Source organism: Drosophila rhopaloa, unplaced genomic scaffold (assembly GCF_018152115.1).
Source record: "Drosophila rhopaloa isolate 14029-0021.01 unplaced genomic scaffold, ASM1815211v1 contig_3, whole genome shotgun sequence".
Classification (NCBI taxonomy): Eukaryota; Metazoa; Arthropoda; class Insecta; order Diptera; family Drosophilidae; genus Drosophila; species Drosophila rhopaloa.
The window spans coordinates 14,855,024-14,874,656 of NW_025335123.1; the positions used below are offsets into that span (position 1 = coordinate 14,855,024).

The 19,633-nt window shown below is 38.7% G+C and overlaps 2 protein-coding genes across 2 annotated transcripts; one reads left to right on the forward strand and one right to left on the reverse strand.

Annotated features, from left to right (window-relative positions):
- Positions 1-15,069: 15,069 nt before the first annotated feature.
- On the forward strand, positions 15,070-16,401 carry LOC108047977 (probable isoaspartyl peptidase/L-asparaginase CG7860). The gene has a single exon (XM_017128422.2). It carries the CDS (start codon positions 15,166-15,168, stop codon positions 16,165-16,167), a length of 1,002 nt encoding a protein of 333 aa, XP_016983911.2. The 5' UTR covers positions 15,070-15,165; the 3' UTR covers positions 16,168-16,401.
- Positions 16,402-16,641: 240 nt separating this feature from the next.
- On the reverse strand, positions 16,642-17,908 carry LOC108047987 (SREBP regulating gene protein-like). The gene is made up of 2 exons (XM_017128435.2): positions 17,792-17,908; positions 16,642-17,585 (listed from the first exon to the last, which is right to left on the reverse strand). Exons 1-2 carry the CDS (start codon positions 17,891-17,893, stop codon positions 17,034-17,036), a joined length of 654 nt encoding a protein of 217 aa, XP_016983924.2. The 5' UTR covers positions 17,894-17,908; the 3' UTR covers positions 16,642-17,033.
- Positions 17,909-19,633: the final 1,725 nt, after the last annotated feature.

The window sequence follows — 19,633 nt, forward strand, 5'->3', positions numbered from 1 at the left end:
GGACAAGCGGAGGTGGGGTGGCTCGGAATAGCGGGGGGGGTGGCCCGGAAAAGCGGGTGGAAAGGACACCTGTTGCATCTGGCATTTCAAACGGGTGCAGCGCGGGCGTGGACAAATTGCTGCATGTTAACGGGCCCAAAGAAGGGGTAAATGCGGAAAATTGAGACTCTGAAGTGGCGAATGGGGGAGCAGCAGCAGCAGTCGAAGGTTTTCCCTGGCCTTGGACCACGGTATTCGATTTCCGGCGATTTGCGGCGCATCTACTCACTGAGAGAAACGCCCAAGTCTAGTTTTCCTATATTTCACTTATAAAATGGTAGCTACAAAAACAATTTGGCAGCGAAAAAAAAGTTTCAACAGGTTGTTACAAAATTTTCAATTAACTACCTTTCTAGTTTCATTTTATTTAATTTTAAGATACAAAAAATTATAAAACTCTAATAAAGAGATATTAACTTACAAAAGTGACAGTGATACTGAATAATGTGTTATATTAATATGTATAACAATTACATGAAAACATCAACTGAATTAACGATTGTCAATTTTATTATGACTTTCTAGATTTGTTACTTTTTTTTTACGAGTGTAGCATTTCAAAGAGCAGAAATCGAAACGGAAGATCATAAATAGAGGGAACCGGTCCTATTAGAAAAGCGAAATACGAAGCCAAGTTCCCGCTGGTTGCACATGCGTTTCGGGATCTCTTTATGAATATTCCCCTTGATTTTCCAGTTAACGTAATCAAGATGGATTGAATTGCAAAACAAATTATCGATTAGATTCTGTGATTAAATTTGTATTTATTACTTTAATGTTTGCAGTAGTTACTTTTTGTTCTAAATAAACGCATTAAACTTGATTTGTTTTTGACTTTTTAAACAGTGGTAAACAATTTAAGGCAGTATTGTTTTAAAAGTTTCGTTTGTCTAAACAAAAATCTAAATATATAGATAATCCTGTTAATCAAAATAAATATACAATTTTTTACTTTTAAAAAAGAAGGCACACTACTTTTAATTCAGTTAAGCCATGCATTTAAAAATAAAGCGTGCGTGTGCCCATTTAAAATCGTTAGCCTCTTGGTCGTTGAAATTGCAAAAAAAATTGCGACTTCTAAGGTGGCCCACCTGTTGACTTCCGAGTCCTAGAGCAGTGCTATGGGTAATTAAATTTGCCCTATGCCACGCCCCCTCGCTGACCATCCGCCTACACACCCCCATTCCCCAACCACGCCCATTGATATTTTGTGGAGCTGACTTGTGCACTCGCAGCTGGAGCTTCTGGTAAACAAAATGTATTCTAATTACGGTCCGGATGTCCTTGGCCCACTCGCTGAGCCACCAAGCCACCAAGCCACCGAGCCACCGAGCCATTGAGCCATCGAGCCACCGTGCCACTCAGCACCACTCCCCATCAATTGGCATCATGCAGCTTATTTATTTACGACGCACTTGCAGCACTCCACTTCAGGTGGCAGTGTCCTCAGCAGCGGCCATTTGCAGATGCTACGAACTATGCATCTAACTATCTGAGTGCCATAAAAGTCAGGTGCATCAACAGCGGCTGAATTCGAATTTAAATCCTTTAAAGTGTATGTTATTATGCCCTTGCAGATGGTATTATAATTTCCGACCCTATAAAGTATATATTCTTGATCAGCATCACCAGGGGAGTCGATCTATCCATGTCCGTCTGTCCGTCCGTTTCTACGCAAACTAGTCCCTCAGCTTGAAAGCTCAAAGTTGTCTTTCTATTGCAGGTAGAAAAATAAAATTTTTTTAAATATAACTTTGTTGTTTTTAATTTTGTTTGTTTGTTTTTTTGGAAATTACTCATTTTTAAAATGTATAGAATTACGGTATTAATTATATTGAAATAGGACATCTATATCATATAGCTGTCATAGAAAAATCGAAAAATTTAAGAAAAAAATTTATATACTTTAAATTTATTTGTGTATTTTGGCACTCAATTATTTGTTTATGCTTACTTTGAGTTTATTTGTTAAAGTTTTATTAAATTATAAATTTTGATATAAGTTGAAATGTTGATATAATAAAAAAAAATGTTAAAGTTGTAATGCTTTATAAAATCAAATAGGATATATATTTTGCATTTAAGAAAAAAATATTTATGTTAAAAACATTTTGCGTTTTAAATATTTTCGAAGAAGAGTTTTCTTTACAGAATTAAAAAGTATTTAAGTTTTGTTGTGAAAAATATTTTAAGACAGTTTATTTAGACGGCTTAAAAAAAGATTTCAATTTCCTTTATTTAAATATTCTATTTTAGGTTTCCATGGAAATTTAAAGTGTTTTGTCGTTGATACTAGCAGTTTGTTTAATCGGATTAAATCAAACCCGTTCATGCAACATGGTCACAAGAAATTTGTATCACTTCCATTGCATTGGCCGGGGTTTTCCCCTTTCCAGCGATCCAGTGGCCTGTCTTCCTTTACTGTCCCCCATTTATGTGCTGGCCCATAACTTTGCTTTAATGCGGTTCCAAAAATCGACGAAAGATATCCGGAATTAGGGATGGGGTGCCACCTGGCCTTGATGGGTTGGCTTGGGCGCGGTTGAAGCGGAAGACTGGTGCCCCAAGGTGCTTGGCAGTGCATGTTGGATTTTTACGACGGCATTGGGTATGTCATAAAGCGACGCGGATGCAGGATGCCTTCTCCTTCGGTTTTCTTCCTTTGACAATTTCTCGCGCTGGCTCGTGTTCAAATATTTAAGGGACTCGTGAATTTGCTCAATAAAAATTCAACTTACTTGCCACTTACACTCGCACACGAGCACACAAGCAGGCATCTTCAATTTTCTGGCCACGTTGCGTATACGTATTGCGCCGAAAAGTATGCTATAAATTTTGAAAATTCACCAGCACCCATGCACATACACCCCCCCCACCCCCTTTCGCAGTAATTATGGGCCACGCCCCTTTTGCGTACGCCCACTGCCACAGCTCGCAGGCACAACAAAATCACGGGGGCGTGGCACAATGGGCGTGGCAGCTATCGTTTTGATCAAAATGAGTTAAATTCCATTTTCATCCGCACACACGTAGCCCAGTATGCAAATATGCTATATCCCCAACAACCCACCCCCCGCCCCACACCCCCTCTCTCACCCTCGCTCTCTTGTTTCTCTTGTTTTTCTCTGCGTGACGGAGAAATGTGACCGCATTTCGCTGCCCAACTCTCTGGGCGACATTAAATCAATAGACAAAGACATTAAAGTGAATATTCAACAGATTGTCGAAACATTTCCCACGAGACTGCCTTTTTTATGCGGACATAAATATATATTATCATCAGATATTGATATTGTTGCATGTTTCACCTCAGCAATTTGAAATGGTTATTGAATGTTGGTTGCTTTCAAAATATTCGTTTTATTACTGGACTTCTTAAAGAGAGATTATGTTTTGAAAATCTATATATTTTGGACTGCTTTAAAATATTTAAATAACTGAGTTCAAATATCACACAGATATTTCAGTGTTTATTGAAATATTTGTATTTTAAGTTTTGAAATCATTTTCACCATAAAAATTTTATTTTATTTTTATTTTCCAGTCATTCAGAAAGTTTTTGCATTCCACTCGACAATATTCATATTTTATCGTCCTTTCCATGAGAGTTTTATTACAGCTGCATATGTAAACAGATAAGGATTCATATGGCAAAGCACTTATTGAATACATATATACAAATGCAGAGGCGCCCGTTTATTTTTCATTAGAGGTGATTTTTTATTATTGCCAGACTTATTCTTGAAAATAGCTTTGCACAATTAAAGCTTTACTCAAAAAAGTAGGTACTTATTAAGGGGGAATGTTGACGCCACTATCTATATTACATATAATTTCGGAATAAGTTTTCAATGATTTTATTGTTTTCCCTTTGCGAAGGCCACAGCCAAAATCACTTAAAGTTCTGAATTCGGATGGCCAAAAGCCAAGGGCAAAGACAAAGGCGAAGGCATTAGGGTCAAGGCTGTTCAGCCATGAACTCCCTGCCCCTTGACCCCTGACCCCCGACCCCCTGAGAGTGCCTGTGTGTGTGTGTTTGAGTGCGTAGTCAAAAGGCGAAACGCAAAACGCTTCTTAATTTCCTGCTTCGAAATTAATGCCAATGATTTGTTTGGCGCAACCCAAAAAATTTGACCCACACAGCTCGGGAAATAAGAACCCACCTGATGGCCTGGCAATTATCCTCGGTATCCTGTTCCTTGCATGGGGTCCTTTTTGGGTTTGTTTAGCCACCTGGTGGGCAGCAAATGCAACAAAAACAATTAACGTGGCCCCTTCATTAGCATGAAAAATTAACCTACAAGCGGTCCACAAAAATACATAGTTACACTAGGCGAAAAATAGGTTTTGTTACTATTGGCAGTTCAAAAGTAACTATTTATGTTACTATTAATCTATTTAATTTATTGCTACCATTTAGTGATACCTTTACTGAATGAGGTAAATTTAAATTTTGAATTAAGAAAAGTGAACAAAATAGTTTTAAAAGGTTTTTTTTTTAATTAAATGACTAAAGGAGAAACCAACGAAATTTCAAGGACTTGAAATCACTTATAAAAATGTCTAAAAGTATGCAATACAAAATAACGTCGTATTTCATCCGGATTTCCGCCTTTTTCAAATGAAAAAATTAAATAAAATAAATAGTCCAATTATTTTTTTTTTACAGTGCAACAAATAAACTGAAACAGGGCGAAAAGGATGGAGGAAAAGTGTATAGGCGCAGGATTCCAAGTCGCAGTCCGGCGCCATTTGTGGTCCCTCAATGACAATGCCGTTGAATAGGTCCTGGCACGTACCACAATGGGTGAAAACATAGTGGGGGTGGTGGAAAGGGGGCGTCGAGTAGTGGGTGGGGGTGGGGGGTTGAAGGCCATCGAAGGCACCGTAATGCGTGCGTGGCCACAAACGTTGGCTTAACATTTATTATGGACAGTTCTCTTTATTGTAACTCGCCATTTACCCAACTCCTTGGGCCTTTGTTTTCGCCTGCAACTCAATTTTTCCAAATGCCTTATTGTTGAATGATTGAGCATTTGATTGTTCGTATGCAAATAAAGAAAGCGGATCAAGCTTATTTGTGAACTGAAGAGAAATATGCCGCCTAACACAATAAATGGTCTTTACGGGGACAAATTTGAGTCATAAAAATATAATAATGAGCTAAGGGTAGGTTTTAAGCAAAAATCTGATATTTTTCATCCAAAAATTAACTTTTAGCTTTTATAAATAACAAAATTTGAGTTCATATAAAATCTTCACCAGCTTTTTTCAGTGCACTGTCATGAACTAATTGGGTTTAAAAATTAAAGTCCAATTTGGAACACTCAATCAAAGCAGAAAAAGTCATTTACCTTGTAAATCGAAATTTCTTTATGATGGACTTCACGAACTTCGATTTTTTATTAAATTAAAATCATACATGAAGCGATTAGCTAAAGCATGAAAAACACATTATCTTGTCACTCAAATTTTGACAAAAAATCTTTTAATGTTTTTGATTGAATTCAAAATTCCCCAAGAACCCCAAACAGAGATTTTTAGTACATTTTTGAAGTGGTTGAAGTGGTAAAGGGTTTTGGTGGGAATTAAGATGGGGTTGGAAAAAAAATTAATTCTGAAATCCAATCGGAACGCAGTGCACGCACATAAAAAAAAACACAAACATTCGCCACAGAACCGAAACGTAACGAAACAAAACAAAGCGAATCAAATCAAGAGGGGGTAGATAAAAGGGTGTTACAATCGGAGAAAGGAGAAAGCGAAACTTTCTCCCCTTGGGAGGGGACTGGAGATTGGGGAAGGAGGAGGGAACTGCCGCATGCCGCATGCTGCAAGTTCAAGGTCAACGCCGTAGGGCGGCCAGACACGTTATTGCAACAGCAGCAGCAAAACTGCAGGGGGTGGTGCTGGATCGGCGGACTATGTATCCTAAGGGGGGGTGGCAAATGAAGGGAGGGGGAGAGGGGAGGGAGGGGGGAGCAAGGAGCCACAGGGAAGGTCGACTGCTTAATCCTCATCACTCAGCCAGATGATGGATGCACATGACCCAAACGACCATAAGGCACCATATGAAAATCAATGCAAATCGTTTCGGGACCGAATTCTATTATTATTATAAACCAAGATTTATAAAGTTCTTTTAAAACGTTTTTCTTATTATATTGACCTTTTATTTATATTTAAAGTAGTACACAATAATACGTAAACGATAACATGGCACTTTATAAAAATATTGTATATTGTACTACTATACAATACTACCGATCTCAGTTTGCAGTCTGTATATATAAATATACATAAAACAAAGGGTAGAATTTTTGTTAATATTAATTCCTTTTTGTGACAAATGAAACTCAACTATCAAGAACTACAAAACATACGCTTTTTCCACTGCAAACAAGTAATAGCATATAATAGATTATATTTGTTTAAGAAAGCGTAGTCCACTTTTATTTATTATTTGCTTGTTCCAATACTGCTTAACTAAATTTGATACCCTGAACGGATATTCCCCTGTAAACTGAAAAAATGTAAAAGGAAGGGAAGGGGGTGTGAAGCGGACAGCCGCGATAATGAAACACAAACTCTCGACTCAAAAGCCCAAAAACTGAAACTGACAATCAAGTGAAATGTGCACGAAAGTGGGCGGTGGATGGTGGGCGGGGCCGATGTGTGTGCACACTGAAACAAACACAAACATTCACGCGCACAGATACAGAAAGCCGCAACAAATTTAAGAAATGGGACCAATAAATATGTACACATAGAAAAAAATTATTATTTTACCCTGATAACATCAATATACTTAAGATCAGTATATGAAAGTAAATAACAATATTATAAATTACTTATAACATACCACAAATTGTTTTCATTTTATTACCTATTTGTATTTAATTTATTTGGTTTAATAAAAGGTTTGGAATTAATGCAACCTATTTCTTTCGGTGTACGAGAGTGAGCCACAGCGAAAACAGACAGGACAATTGAGGGACAGAAAACAGGGGATCAGGGATCGGGGATCGGGGATCCAGGGATTTGGGGGACTGGACAAAGGAGGAGTGACCCAAGGACGTGGGCAATCAAATTTCCACCAAGGCAACATAACACATAAAAAGCCAAGTGTTTGATGTCCTTTGTCGAACGTTGGTCCTGTTCACTGAATTATTTTTCGGCGAAGGTAGGGTGCCAAACCCAACGTAACGAGTCCAGCAAAAAAGTTTCACAAAAATGTAGCGTTTATGCGGAGGAGAAAATTAAACTATCTATTGAAATAAGACATAATCAATAGGTTTTGCTTGAAAAGAATTCATATAACACTACACTCATCAATTAATTATAACATAACAAAATTTTTAAGAAAACATCTTTAACAAAATAAAAGCTTTAAAATGTTTATTTATCATACGCCATGTTGCCTTTGCTTACATATTTATATTAGGTAACTTAAATTATTTATTATTGGTTTAATTAGTTTAAAAAATATATCTAATATCAAGAGGCTATAAATAAGAAGGGTTACCCTTTTTTCAGGGATATTATGTTGCATAAACCTCATTAAGGACGATGGTCAGAGCAACTGGACACGTATGCCTAGAGAGCCCGAAGTCCAGCTTGTGTGCGTCGCAAAATACTATATTACCCCCTGCCATTTAAGCTTCCCCGCCCATTTTTCCACAGTTCCATCAACTTTTTTTCCCCCTTGGCCTGCTGAGAAAACCATGTAAACAGCGGCAGAGAGAGTTCATTGCCGCCCAGAACTCATGCCCCATCCTCCATCCTCCCATCCCAAAATCCCCATCCCAAAACCCCTGAACATCCAGGCCCCCCTTTCGACGCCCCTGTTGCTTGTCATTTGCTGCTTCATATTTCTTCATTGCCATAATGAAGTCCGAAACAGAAGGCAAAACAGGGCAACTGCAATAACAAGGGAAACGGAAAAAAAGGACAACCGGCGGGCAAAGTAACACGTAAATTAATCGCAATGGCAAAAGTTATTTGTTACCCCCTGCAATTTACGGAGGAATCCACAGGGGAATATAAAGCCAACACAGAATTTTTGAGTGAAAACAACTTTGTGTGGTTTGAATTAAACGAGTGCACAGAAAAAATGTTCATATCAAACCGTTTTATAAGCTTATTCATTTAATCTGAAAATATTTCTATGTTGAAGAAGTGAAAAAAGGACCAAAGAATTTGATTAAAAACGGTAAATAATTCGGTAAATATATAATTGCAGATTATGCACATTTATATCAAGTGACTACAATTTTTTTATTTTCTGTGTAGAAATATGTTATTTGCACATATAAACAACAATTTGCCGCTCAATTTTATGAAAAGTTTTTTCTAAAAAATGTTGCATACGAAAAAACCGAAGGGGGCAAGGATGGAATCATTGGGAATAAAAAATGGGATTAATTATGATAATACGTTTTATGCATTTCCCATGCTCTGCAAACTCTCAAAGTTACATTTTAATTTGAATATTTGATTTTGAACAAAATCCCCAACAAATAAATATAGCTAACAATCTATTTCAAGGCTTAAAGTCACTTCTACAACTATCCTCACCCAAATATTAAAGTAAAGGTACTGGGGCTAAGGGTGTCCTGCGATTTGTGGCCATAGAGTTATACACATACTCTATTAGCCAAAAGCTCAAGCCCTTAAGTACATTTAAATTGAATTAGTTAGTGAAATTGGAAGCGAGTTAACTATATGTATATGAATTACTGGCAATACAGCCACTGGTCTCAGATTCCATCTGCTGTCGAGCCCAAAAGTTTCCCATTAAAGGGACAAAAGTTCAATAATGTTTATTAGAGTGAACCTACAATATAGTTTTATAACAAAAAAATATATGAAAAATTAATATTTAAAAAATACATTAGTTTATTACATCATTTACTGGGTATTAAACATACATTTTAAGATATTGTTTTTCTATTTAAAAAAGGCTAACATGTTTTAAGTTAGTTTTGCTACAAACTAAAATTATATTACAAACTAAGCTCCCAACATATTTGCAATATTATTTATTCAATTAAAAAAAAAAACATTAACTATTTTTGGTCTGTAGGCCAGCTATAATTGAATTTTGCAACGTCTTGGCCAAAATAAACAGATAGATGAGGACAATTCACAACAATCGATACAAGTTGGCTAAACAGAAACTATGTATATATTCAAATATATGTATTCAAATGGCAGAAGTTGTGAGAAGGGAAAGTTGCTTGCCAATGGCAAGGAAATTAAATTATAACACGCAATTTGGCTCAAACAAGCGAGGATGAGACGTCGATAAATTCAATTATCTGGCAGTGGATAAACAGATATATATATCCACTGCGGTTAGATGTTGGCTATTGCCTGCGGTTTATTCTAAATTAATTTTCAAGTGGCCGCCCCTTGAACGAAAATCGACCGAAAGACAAAAAACGCCAACGAAAATCAAAGTCAAGTTTGCTGGGGGATTTCAAATTAAGAGAGATGGAGACAAACTTTTTGGTAGAAAAAACAAACAAAAATAGAAAGCCAAAAAGAAGCTGACAATTTAATTTGCGAACCGGGCGTGTTTAAAGGACGCAGGACAATGACCTCGCCAAGTGTCCGGCTGTAACCGATACGGTGACTTAGCCCGTCCCTCCCCTTTCCCTTTCCCAATCCCCCTCCCAATCCCCCTCCCAATCCATTAGAAACCAAAGCCAACCAGAATCAGATCGCCTTCAACGAGTCCACAAACATGCCGAAAGTAAGCCAAGCAATAAAGAGTTTAATTGGGAAATTGCTTGAGGCCACACAGGGAAAAATCATAACTCACAAGAAAAGCAAATATTAAAAAAATATAAATCTCTGAAATGTAGTTTGCCCTAAAATTTATTTCCCATTTTATTTTGAACTTTTATTGTAAAAAATTAAATTTGTCTTCTAGAATTAATCAGTAAAATCATAACATTAGTTATTGCGTCTGCAATAAATAAAAATGAATTAAGTATAATCACCGAAAATAAAGTTTAGGTGTTAAACATTCTTCATAACAAGCAAGGGAGTATCAATATCAATATTTTAGTAAAACACTGTAAATTAATAAAATTTATTTTATTATTTTTTGTCATGTTAAAAACACAACATTTTACCCCCTTTCAAAGAATTCTGATTGGGAAACATCTGGGTGAATTTTGTTCAGGAAAATATAGAGATAGAAAACTGACCAAAATAACACCAATTTTTGCATTGTGCTCTGCGCCTGTCGAAGTCGAAGAAGGGCTTAATTGGAAAATGACTTGAGCCCGGAAGGTAAATGGACGAGGTGTTTCAAACAGAGAGACACCTCGGGAAAGTGGATGCCACCATTCACTTGCCACCGGCTTGGGGTGACGGCAAATTATCCGGTTTCCCGCTGATGGGTAAACTGAGCCGGAAAAGGGCGGGGGAAAAACGGAGTGAGGAAATGGACCCCAATGAATGGCATCCGTAAGCCGCAACAAAAGCTGTTCTCCGGCCTCTTTGTCATCATTGTGTCGGTGTCTCAGTGTTCATTGTCATTGTCATTTGTCTGATGTCGAAGCGCATTTCCACAGCAGTTGCCCCAAGGAATCGACAGGTGGGTCTCAGGTGCTGTGACCTTGATCCCTGATGGGAATCCGCATCCTGAATTTCCCCATTATCCGCCTTTTAAACGATGGATACTCTTTCGGATGAAGGGCGTTCAATCAGGCAGAGTAATTACATGGTTGGATTTGGATTTGGATTTGGTAGTGGAGAGTTTTAGATACAAATTTTGTTTAACATCCTTTTTCTTTTATTTTTTACTTGTGGGAAAAAATGCGGGAAGTAATGGTGTTTTAAGGCAAAGTCCATACCTCCTGCCTAATCCACTGATTACATGCACTAAATCCTACCCCCACCCAATCACCTCAATCATTATAGTACCATACTATTCAGCTGCTCCAATTCCAGGAAATAGTTCTTCTTCGGAACTTGATCAAAGAATAAGTAAGAAATATTAAGCCAATAATAGGGATTTAAGTGGAAATCCTTACTAGAAACATTAAGAGTTATCAAACCAATTGCTTTTCCTTTATGTATTACTGCTGAAAAAAAAGTTTAAAAAAGTAGATGGCAAAAAAAAAGGTTTTAAAATTTAATTATATTTAATTGGCTAAAAAATATTTTATTTACAATCATATAACTTAAATAGGCTCTAAATAGGCAAAGTGTTAAACATTAAAGACCATAAAGATTACCATTTCTAATTGAAATATAAGCCACAATTTTTATCTGCGATTCTTGGGTTTATTTATACCTAAATTAATTTCGGGCAAATGTTACACATATGTGGGCAATAAAGTATTCATTAAAGTCAATTAACAAAAGAGGAATGGGAATTTCAGAGTATCCGGCTTCCATTCATTTGTAATAAACTTTAATTTAAATATTTGATTTTACATGAACATTCTTGCATATTTTTGTTGTGGGCAATAAATTCCTTATTAAATGTAATTAATTTGATTGGGTTGCACAATTTTAATTTATATATATTACTTTGTTTTTTGTTTAAAATTTAGAACTACATTTTTTGTTCGTCATATGTGTCCTAAGTGGCACTCTATAATGCCGCACACCTGTGCATGCAGCCTTTATGTTATGAGCATTTCGCATCCAATTAGATTGATAAGGCCAGAAGGTACGTGAACTATTAGCCTGGGTCCTCGTCCTCGTCCTTGTCCCCTCACCAACCTCCCCCCCTTTCACCACCGATTAAATCGCAACCCATTCGACGAGAAGAGTTCACTGGGGGTAATAATGGCGATGATAATAACTATGATTACGATGATGGGGGTCATGTGAGGACGATGCCAAACGAATGACGGCTCCCGTCGCTAGAATCGTTAACAATTTCTGACATTTTGATTTATAAATTCTCCACCAAGTCCACCTCCTATTTTATTCGCGTCTATTCTGGCTCCTGTTGTTCTCCGCCTTTTTGCGAGCTCCTCTTCACAAAGTGAAATTTACGTTTGATCCCCAAACAGTGAGTTTGGAGGTGGGAAATTGGCCAAAAAAAAATGGCTGGAGAAGACTGGCAAAATTGCTCCATCAGGTCCCAGAGAATGGGAAAATGGGAACGCGATGGGCCAGGGTTCAAGCAACGCTCTGCTCTCGGTTCGATGCCATTAAATGTTATTATACACTCGAGTGTGTAGCGAATATTCGGATGTTCTTGTGCGGGGGAGTCCCCATCCAAATAAACCAGTTCACCAGAACCCCGATCAAATATCCCTGAAATCTCAAACAATCAAATCGCAATCTGAGATGTGTGTTCATTGCTTTTAAATATACACTTTGTTCTTTGTTTACTCTTTCACTATTTGAAAAAACTATTAATATTTACTAACGAATCTGGAAATGGCATAACTGCCGTAAATCTTTTTTAAAATTGCTCAAGAAAATGATAATTTTTTAATAGTAAATAATCAAGTCGTTTTATTGTTAATACCAACTAATTAGATATTATCTTTCAGAAATATTCAACAAAATGTTTATAAGAAATATATCTATATTATTAATTTATTATAATTTAACTACCACACTTGAGCAAATAATAAATAAAGATGTACTTACATCCGTTTATAAGTTTTCTCGTTTTGGGAAATGAGTTCATTTTTCATTGTTTATGGCACCGCCACTAGAAGGCGCCACTATCACCACCAGTGGCGGAATGTAGATGGCGCCGCCACTCAATCAAGCCGCAATTGGTAGTGCCAGCCAACCGTCGAGTGTTTTGATTAAACGTTTCGCTTTAATTGCTCCATCATCATTGCGGTGGTGGGTGGTGCTTTGTGGGTGGTGGGGTGGTGGGGTGGTGGATTGGAGCCATGCCCCGCACGGTGGTGCATTTTATGTGCGTGCTCGAGTGTGCTTCGCTGGTGAAGTGATGCGTACGGGCAAAGACCATTGAACTTTGCCGTGCAAATGGGAATAGATGACGAAGGCTATGAATATGACATGACCACTATTAGCCACAAAATTAGCCTTTCGTGTTTGATTGATTTTGGAAGGCAAATAAAGAAAATATTCGTATTTAAAACGATTAATAAAAACTTATATGAAATATTTTAAATATTAATTTTTTAAGACCTCTTTTACATTTTATTGGTTTTTATAATAAATGAATTTAATTATTCAAATAAATAATACAAATTGTAAAATAGTTAAATTTTACTAAAAACATATTTTACCATTAAATGAAATGCAAGTTATAGTACATTTAAATATAATTATCTATTAGGAATAAATATAAGGAAAAGATTTAGAGTGTATCCGTTAAGTGTACAGTCTATTATATATTTGTTTAACCCACTCTCTTCAATTCCAACAACAAGTTAAGCCTGTTTTTGAATGAGATCCGAGAGAGTCGAATTCAGCAAAATAAATACCTGGACTCACGATCCGATCCCTATTTCACATCTACACCAATATCTTCTGGTTCACACGCCCATTATAATATTCAAGTACACAACTAGCACACGAACAAGCTGATTATTCGCCTTATCAAAGTGCATGCTGTGTTTTTTAAAACGATAACAGAAATAAATTAGGTGGACGGAAGAGTACTCTAAATTAATAATGAAAAAATAAGGTTTTGCACTTTGATATTTTTAAGACATTGCACTTAAATATATTAACAGAAATAAAATATAATTAACAAAAATTTGATTGACACAATTATGACAGCAACTTTATATCTGAAATTAGTTTTTTGTTATAACGTTTATTTCTTAAATGCACTTTCAAGATAAGAGAACCACAAAAACCACACATAAACAAAAACAAGTTTAGAAATAAAATAAACGAGGACGGAAGGTAACTTCGGCAAGCCGAAGTTTTAATACCCTTGCAGACTTTGCCGAAATTGCTAAAAGTGAAAAAGTAGCGAAAGGAATAAGGAATACATAAGTAAACTAGATTTGCATCATTTCAAGTCAATTGCTTTTATACTGCAAAAATGTCATATACAAATAGAAAAAAAGGGATACTTTCGCAGCCTTTAACAATTTTTCCTATCTCCTTTAAGATATAGACTTCCGAGCGGCAAGCGCTTTTACCCTAATCAAGATATGCGTAAATAAATAAGAATTAGAAAAATTTATGTTAGTAGCTTACACACTGCGCGAAATATTCTGATAATCATCAACTTTGGACCGATTTCACCCTATTGTTCCTATGGGAGCTATAGGATATAGACGTCCGATCGGCACGCGCTTTTACCCTGATCAAGGTATGCATAAAAAAATACGATTTGGAAAGATTCATGTCAATAGCTTTTACACTGCGCGAAATATCATCAATTCTTGCAAGATATATCCGATTGTTCCTATGGGAGCTATAGGATATAGACATCCGATCGGGGCGATTTTCAAACTTGATCTGCGTACACATGTTTTAGGACGAGTGTGAAAGTTTCAGATCGCTAGCTTTTAAACTGAGCTCGCAAACGGTATTGAAACAGACGGACAGACGGACAGAAGGACAGACGGACAGACGGACAGAAGGACAGACGGACAGACGGACATGGCTATATCGACTCCCCTGTTGATCCTGATCAAGAATATATATACTTTATAGGGTCGGAATCGTCTCCTTCACTGCGTTACAAACTTATGACCAAAATTATAACACCCTCTTCAAGGGTATAAAAACAATCGCCACGAAAATACAATGTATTCAACAAACAAATATGAATAACATTTTATTTTATTAATTAATGGAAGTTAATTAGGGAGTTTTCAAAACAAATCAGACATTTAAAATATCGCTTATAATACCCATTAAATTACTTATTAAAGATATAGATAAACTTCTTTATATGTACAAAATTTAAAGTTGCCCTTAAAATTCAAAATTAAAATACTATTTCCGAACATGTCACGTAATACTGACCTTCGCCACAGCTAAGTGACTTTTTCCGCAGGGTATTATCGCTGTCAACAAAGGAGCCACAAAGACAAGGGGAGTATAAAAGAAGTCCCCAGCAATCGGAGCTCCAGACCTCAGCTGCTCGTGCCTTCAAATACATCGTCTTTTTTTTCTTCGTTTCTCTTCAGTAATAACTCCGTAATGCCACGCCCAGTACTGCTAATTCACGGCGGAGCCGGCGATATTTCCGACTCCAGAATCGTGGGAAAGTTCGTGGGCATCAAGCAGGCGCTCCGCTCCGCCTGGGGATTGCTGAGTCCGGAAAATGGCAGCGAAGGGAGTGCCCTGGACGCCGTGGAGGCGGCCGTGCGGAGCATGGAGCTGGACGAGAACTTCAACGCCGGCTACGGGTCCTGCCTGAACACCAGCGGCCAGGTGGAGATGGAGGCCAGCCTGATGGAGGGTCGGGATCTGCAGGCCGGCTGCATAACCCTGCTGCGGGACGTGATGCATCCGATAACGGTGGCCCGCCGGCTGATGGAGAAGCAACGGCATACCTTTCTCGGCGGCGAGGCTGTCCAGGAGCTGGCCCTGGCCACCGGAAGCGAGAGGCTGCCGCCGGGAGCACTCATCACCGAGGGTGCACGCTACACGCTGAAAGAGTTCCAGGAGCAGGTGGCCCAGGGCAAGGATCCCTTCTTTGCGCGCACGGAACTGGCCGAGGACAAGGAGAAGGTCCCACCGAAGACGGATCCCAGTGGTGAGACCGTGGGCGCCGTGGCCATGGATGCTGCTGGTCAGATTGTGGCGGGCACTTCCACCGGCGGCATCACCGGCAAGTGGCCGGGTCGCATCGGGGACTCACCGATACTGGGCAGCGGCACCTATGCGGATAACTGCCGCGGTGGGGTCTCCACCACCGGGCATGGCGAGACCATCATGCGATACAACCTGGCGCAGCGCATCCTGGCCGCCATGGAGTACCAGGGACTGTCTGCTCAGGCCGCCGCCGACAAGGAGTGTCGCGGAATGACCAAGCGGCTGGGCGGCACTGGCGGCGCCATCGTCGTTGGCCACTCCGGTGACCTGGGCATCAGTTTCACCTCGCACCGCATGGCCTGGGGATACGTGCAGGATGGCACCATCTTCTACGGCATCGAGGGTCAGGTCGTGCACCAGGAGCCGTTCACAGTTCCCACTTAGGGTGTATAACAAAATATATATACCTAAATTACAGGAAATGTCTCACAAACTGTCTCACAAAATGTCTTTTCAAATATGAAGCAATCTATTAAAATTACATATTTACTTTTATAACTATTTTGGGTTTATTTACAACTATTTTACGGACCTACAAAATTATTATACTTTGTACATCAAAATGTCTGAAACACCAGCTTCAAAATTAAATAGGCAATAAATAATAGTAAAGAGAGATAGATTTTTGTTCACATAATTTGTTCCTCTTTATATAAAAAAAAACATTGCCCATTTATTTACACAGCTTAACATTAATAAATAATGTTACGTATATCAATGAGCCTAAACTAAAATTCAAAAGATTGCACTTCATCTAATGCTTTTAGCAAGCTTTTAAATATTTACAATGTTGCTAAATAATAAACTAAGTCTAACCCATTAATATCGGTCAAATATGCAGTTAAAGAGAGCTGTTCGTTAATTTTTTTGACCATTTACAATATTTTAAAACAGGTTTTTTAACGATACAAAATTACAAACTAAATTCGATACACATTTTGCGAACTTTAATTTATCGTAGCTAAATACAAAAAATTGGCTGATTCTATGAAAATTAGACTATACTATAGATGTATATTGCAGAAAATGTTTTTTATCTTAGCATACAAAACACGCTTTCTTCCTAGCCTAAAGCGATCCCTGACTTACTTACGATATTGCCAACAAACCAGCTTAATGGTAACTTATAACTGCCTAATTTCTAGTTCGAGGTAAAGCTCATCCGTTCAACGTCAATCTTTCCGGCTAAGAACTTTGCACAGAATAAATCGCATTGTATGGGGCGGAGAAGGAGCGACAGTGACCAGTGGTCAGCTGCGACTTGCGCCCTGGGGCGCCACATTCCGCTGGGACTCGTGCGCTTCGGTGAGACCGTAGCAATGCTTGGCCGCCGGATCGCGGTACTTGTTCTCGTGCTCCACGGAGTGCGAGTTCGTCCGGCACTTGACCAGACACAGCTCGAAGTGGTCCGACACGCTTGCGAATATGTACTTGGGCGTGTTGGGCGCCTGTAGGACGCGCTCCAGCAGCGGTTGCTGGCCGGGATGCAGGCAGCAGGAGACGCAGTACTCGTACACGCCGCAGCAATGGGTAGTGGTGTTGCAGGTGCGGCAGCTGTAGTAGCCAATGCCGGGAAGCTCTGGATTGCAGCAACCACTGATCAGCACCTCCTCGCGCCGGCACACGAATCCACGCTCGTCGGCCAGCAGCCGGCGACCCTGCACGGAGTTCCGGCAACGCGCCTCCGGATCGCCACGCGTCCGATTGAGCTGCTCCTCCGGCGCCAGTAGCTGCTGCGTCCACAGCAGCGGTCGGGTGCGCTGCACCACATACTCGTCATAGTGTAGACCGGAAAAGGAGTCCTGTGTGGTGAAGAGTAAATCAGCGAATTGCATAATAAAGGGTAAAATTTCATAAATAATTTGTGATTCACTGAGAAGAGATAAGATTTATGGGACTTTAATGGCACCTGGTTAGGTAAAAATGGGTCGAAAAATGACGGGCACCCAGCTCCCGCTCCTGGAAAACTTAGTGCCTGGATCCTGACCGCTGGAGCACCTGCACTCACCCCATCGAAGAGGTGTCCGAATCCGTAGACGAGGAGCAGCAGCACCAGCACAATGTAGACAATGCGACGTCTCAGCAGGCGGGGCAAAACAGCTGGCCACATCCTGGCCACAACCTAGCGCTTCATCACAGCCACCGGCGGCTGGAATCTCTCCGAGAAGCGAGCATGGCGATGGATCTGGATCTGGACCGGAATCTCAATCGGGAACGGGACACTTGCTGCTCGCTACCAGCACTTCCTTGGGCCAAATGTGCCTGGTGCATCGGATGCAGTTGCTCCTTGGGTGGTTCTGACATTTTGATTTATAAATTCCCCACCAAGTCCACCTCCTATTCTATTCTGGCTCCTGTTGTTCTCCGCCTTTTTGCGAGCTCCTCTTCACAAAGTGAAATTTACGTTTGATCCCCAAACAGTGAGTTTGGAGGTGGGAAATTGGCCAAAAAAAAAGTGGCAGGAGAAGACTGGCAAAATTGCTCCATCAGGTCCCAGAGATTGGGAAAATGGGAACGCGATGGGCCAGGGTTCAAGCAACGCTCTGCTCTCGGTTCGATGCCATAAAATGTTATTATACACTCGAGTGTGTAAGCGAATATTCGGATGTTCTGGTGCGGGGGAGTCCCCATCCAAATAAACCAGTTCACCAGAACCCCGATCAAATATCCCTGAAATCTCAAACAATCAAATCGCAATCTGAGATGTGTGCTCATTGCTTTTAAATATACACTTTGTTCATTGTTTACTTTTTCACTATTTGAAAAAAACTATTAATATTTACTAACGAATCTGGAAATGGCATAACTGCCGTAAATCTTTTTTAAAGATTTCTTTGTAAAAAAATGTCTATTAAAACGGACACAGGATTTCTTTAAATATATTTTAGATTAATCTTCCTTTATTATTTCTTAATTTTTTAGCAATTAATACCTTGTAAATTGTACGTTTAGGAATCGTTTAATATATATATTCTTCTGTTAATTTGCCGGAAAACGTATTTTTGGTTTTGAAAAATGCTCAAGAAAATGATAATTTTTTAATAGTAAATAATCAAGTCGTTTTATTGTTAATACCAACTAATTAGATATTATCTTTCAGAAATATTCAACAAAATGTTTATAAGAAATATATCTATATTATTAATTTATTATAATTTAACTACCACACTTGAGCAAATAATAAATAAAGATGTACTTACATCCGTTTATAAGTTTTCTCGTTTTGGGAAATGAGTTCATTTTTCATTGTTTATGGCACCGCCACTAGAAGGCGCCACTATCACCACCAGTGGCGGAATGTAGATGGCGCCGCCACTCAATCAAGCCGCAATTGGTAGTGCCAGCCAACCGTCGAGTGTTTTGATTAAACGTTTCGCTTTAATTGCTCCATCATCATTGCGGTGGTGGGTGGTGCTTTGTGGGTGGTGGGGTGGTGGGGTGGTGGATTGGAGCCATGCCCCGCACGGTGGTGCATTTTATGTGCGTGCTCGAGTGTGGTTCGCTGGTGAAGTGATGCGTACGGGCAAAGACCATTGAACTTTGCCGTGCAAATGGGAATAGATGACGAAGGCTATGAATATGACATGACCACTATTAGCCACAAAATTAGCCTTTCGTGTTTGATTGATTTTGGAAGGCAAATAAAGAAAATATTCGTATTTAAAACGATTAATAAAAACTTATATGAAATATTTTAAATATTAATTTTTTAAGACCTCTTTTACATTTTATTGGTTTTTATAATAAATTAATTTAATTATTTAAATAAATGATACAAATTGTAAAATATTTAAATTTTACTAAAAACATATTTTACCATTAAATGAAATGCAAGTTATAGTACATTTAA

What these genes read in the sequence shown, in the direction of transcription:
- LOC108047987 (XM_017128435.2), bottom strand. Translation starts at nt 17,893, where the DNA reads ATGTGGCCAGCTGTTTTGCCCCGCCTGCTGAGACGTCGCATTGTCTAC. An exon ending in TCGGACACCTCTTCGATGGG is followed by an intron (nt 17,586 to 17,791) that starts GTGAGTGCAGGT and finishes TTCACCACACAG; the next exon opens with GACTCCTTTTCCGGTCTACA.
- LOC108047977 (XM_017128422.2), top strand. Translation starts at nt 15,166, where the DNA reads ATGCCACGCCCAGTACTGCTAATTCACGGCGGAGCCGGCGATATTTCC.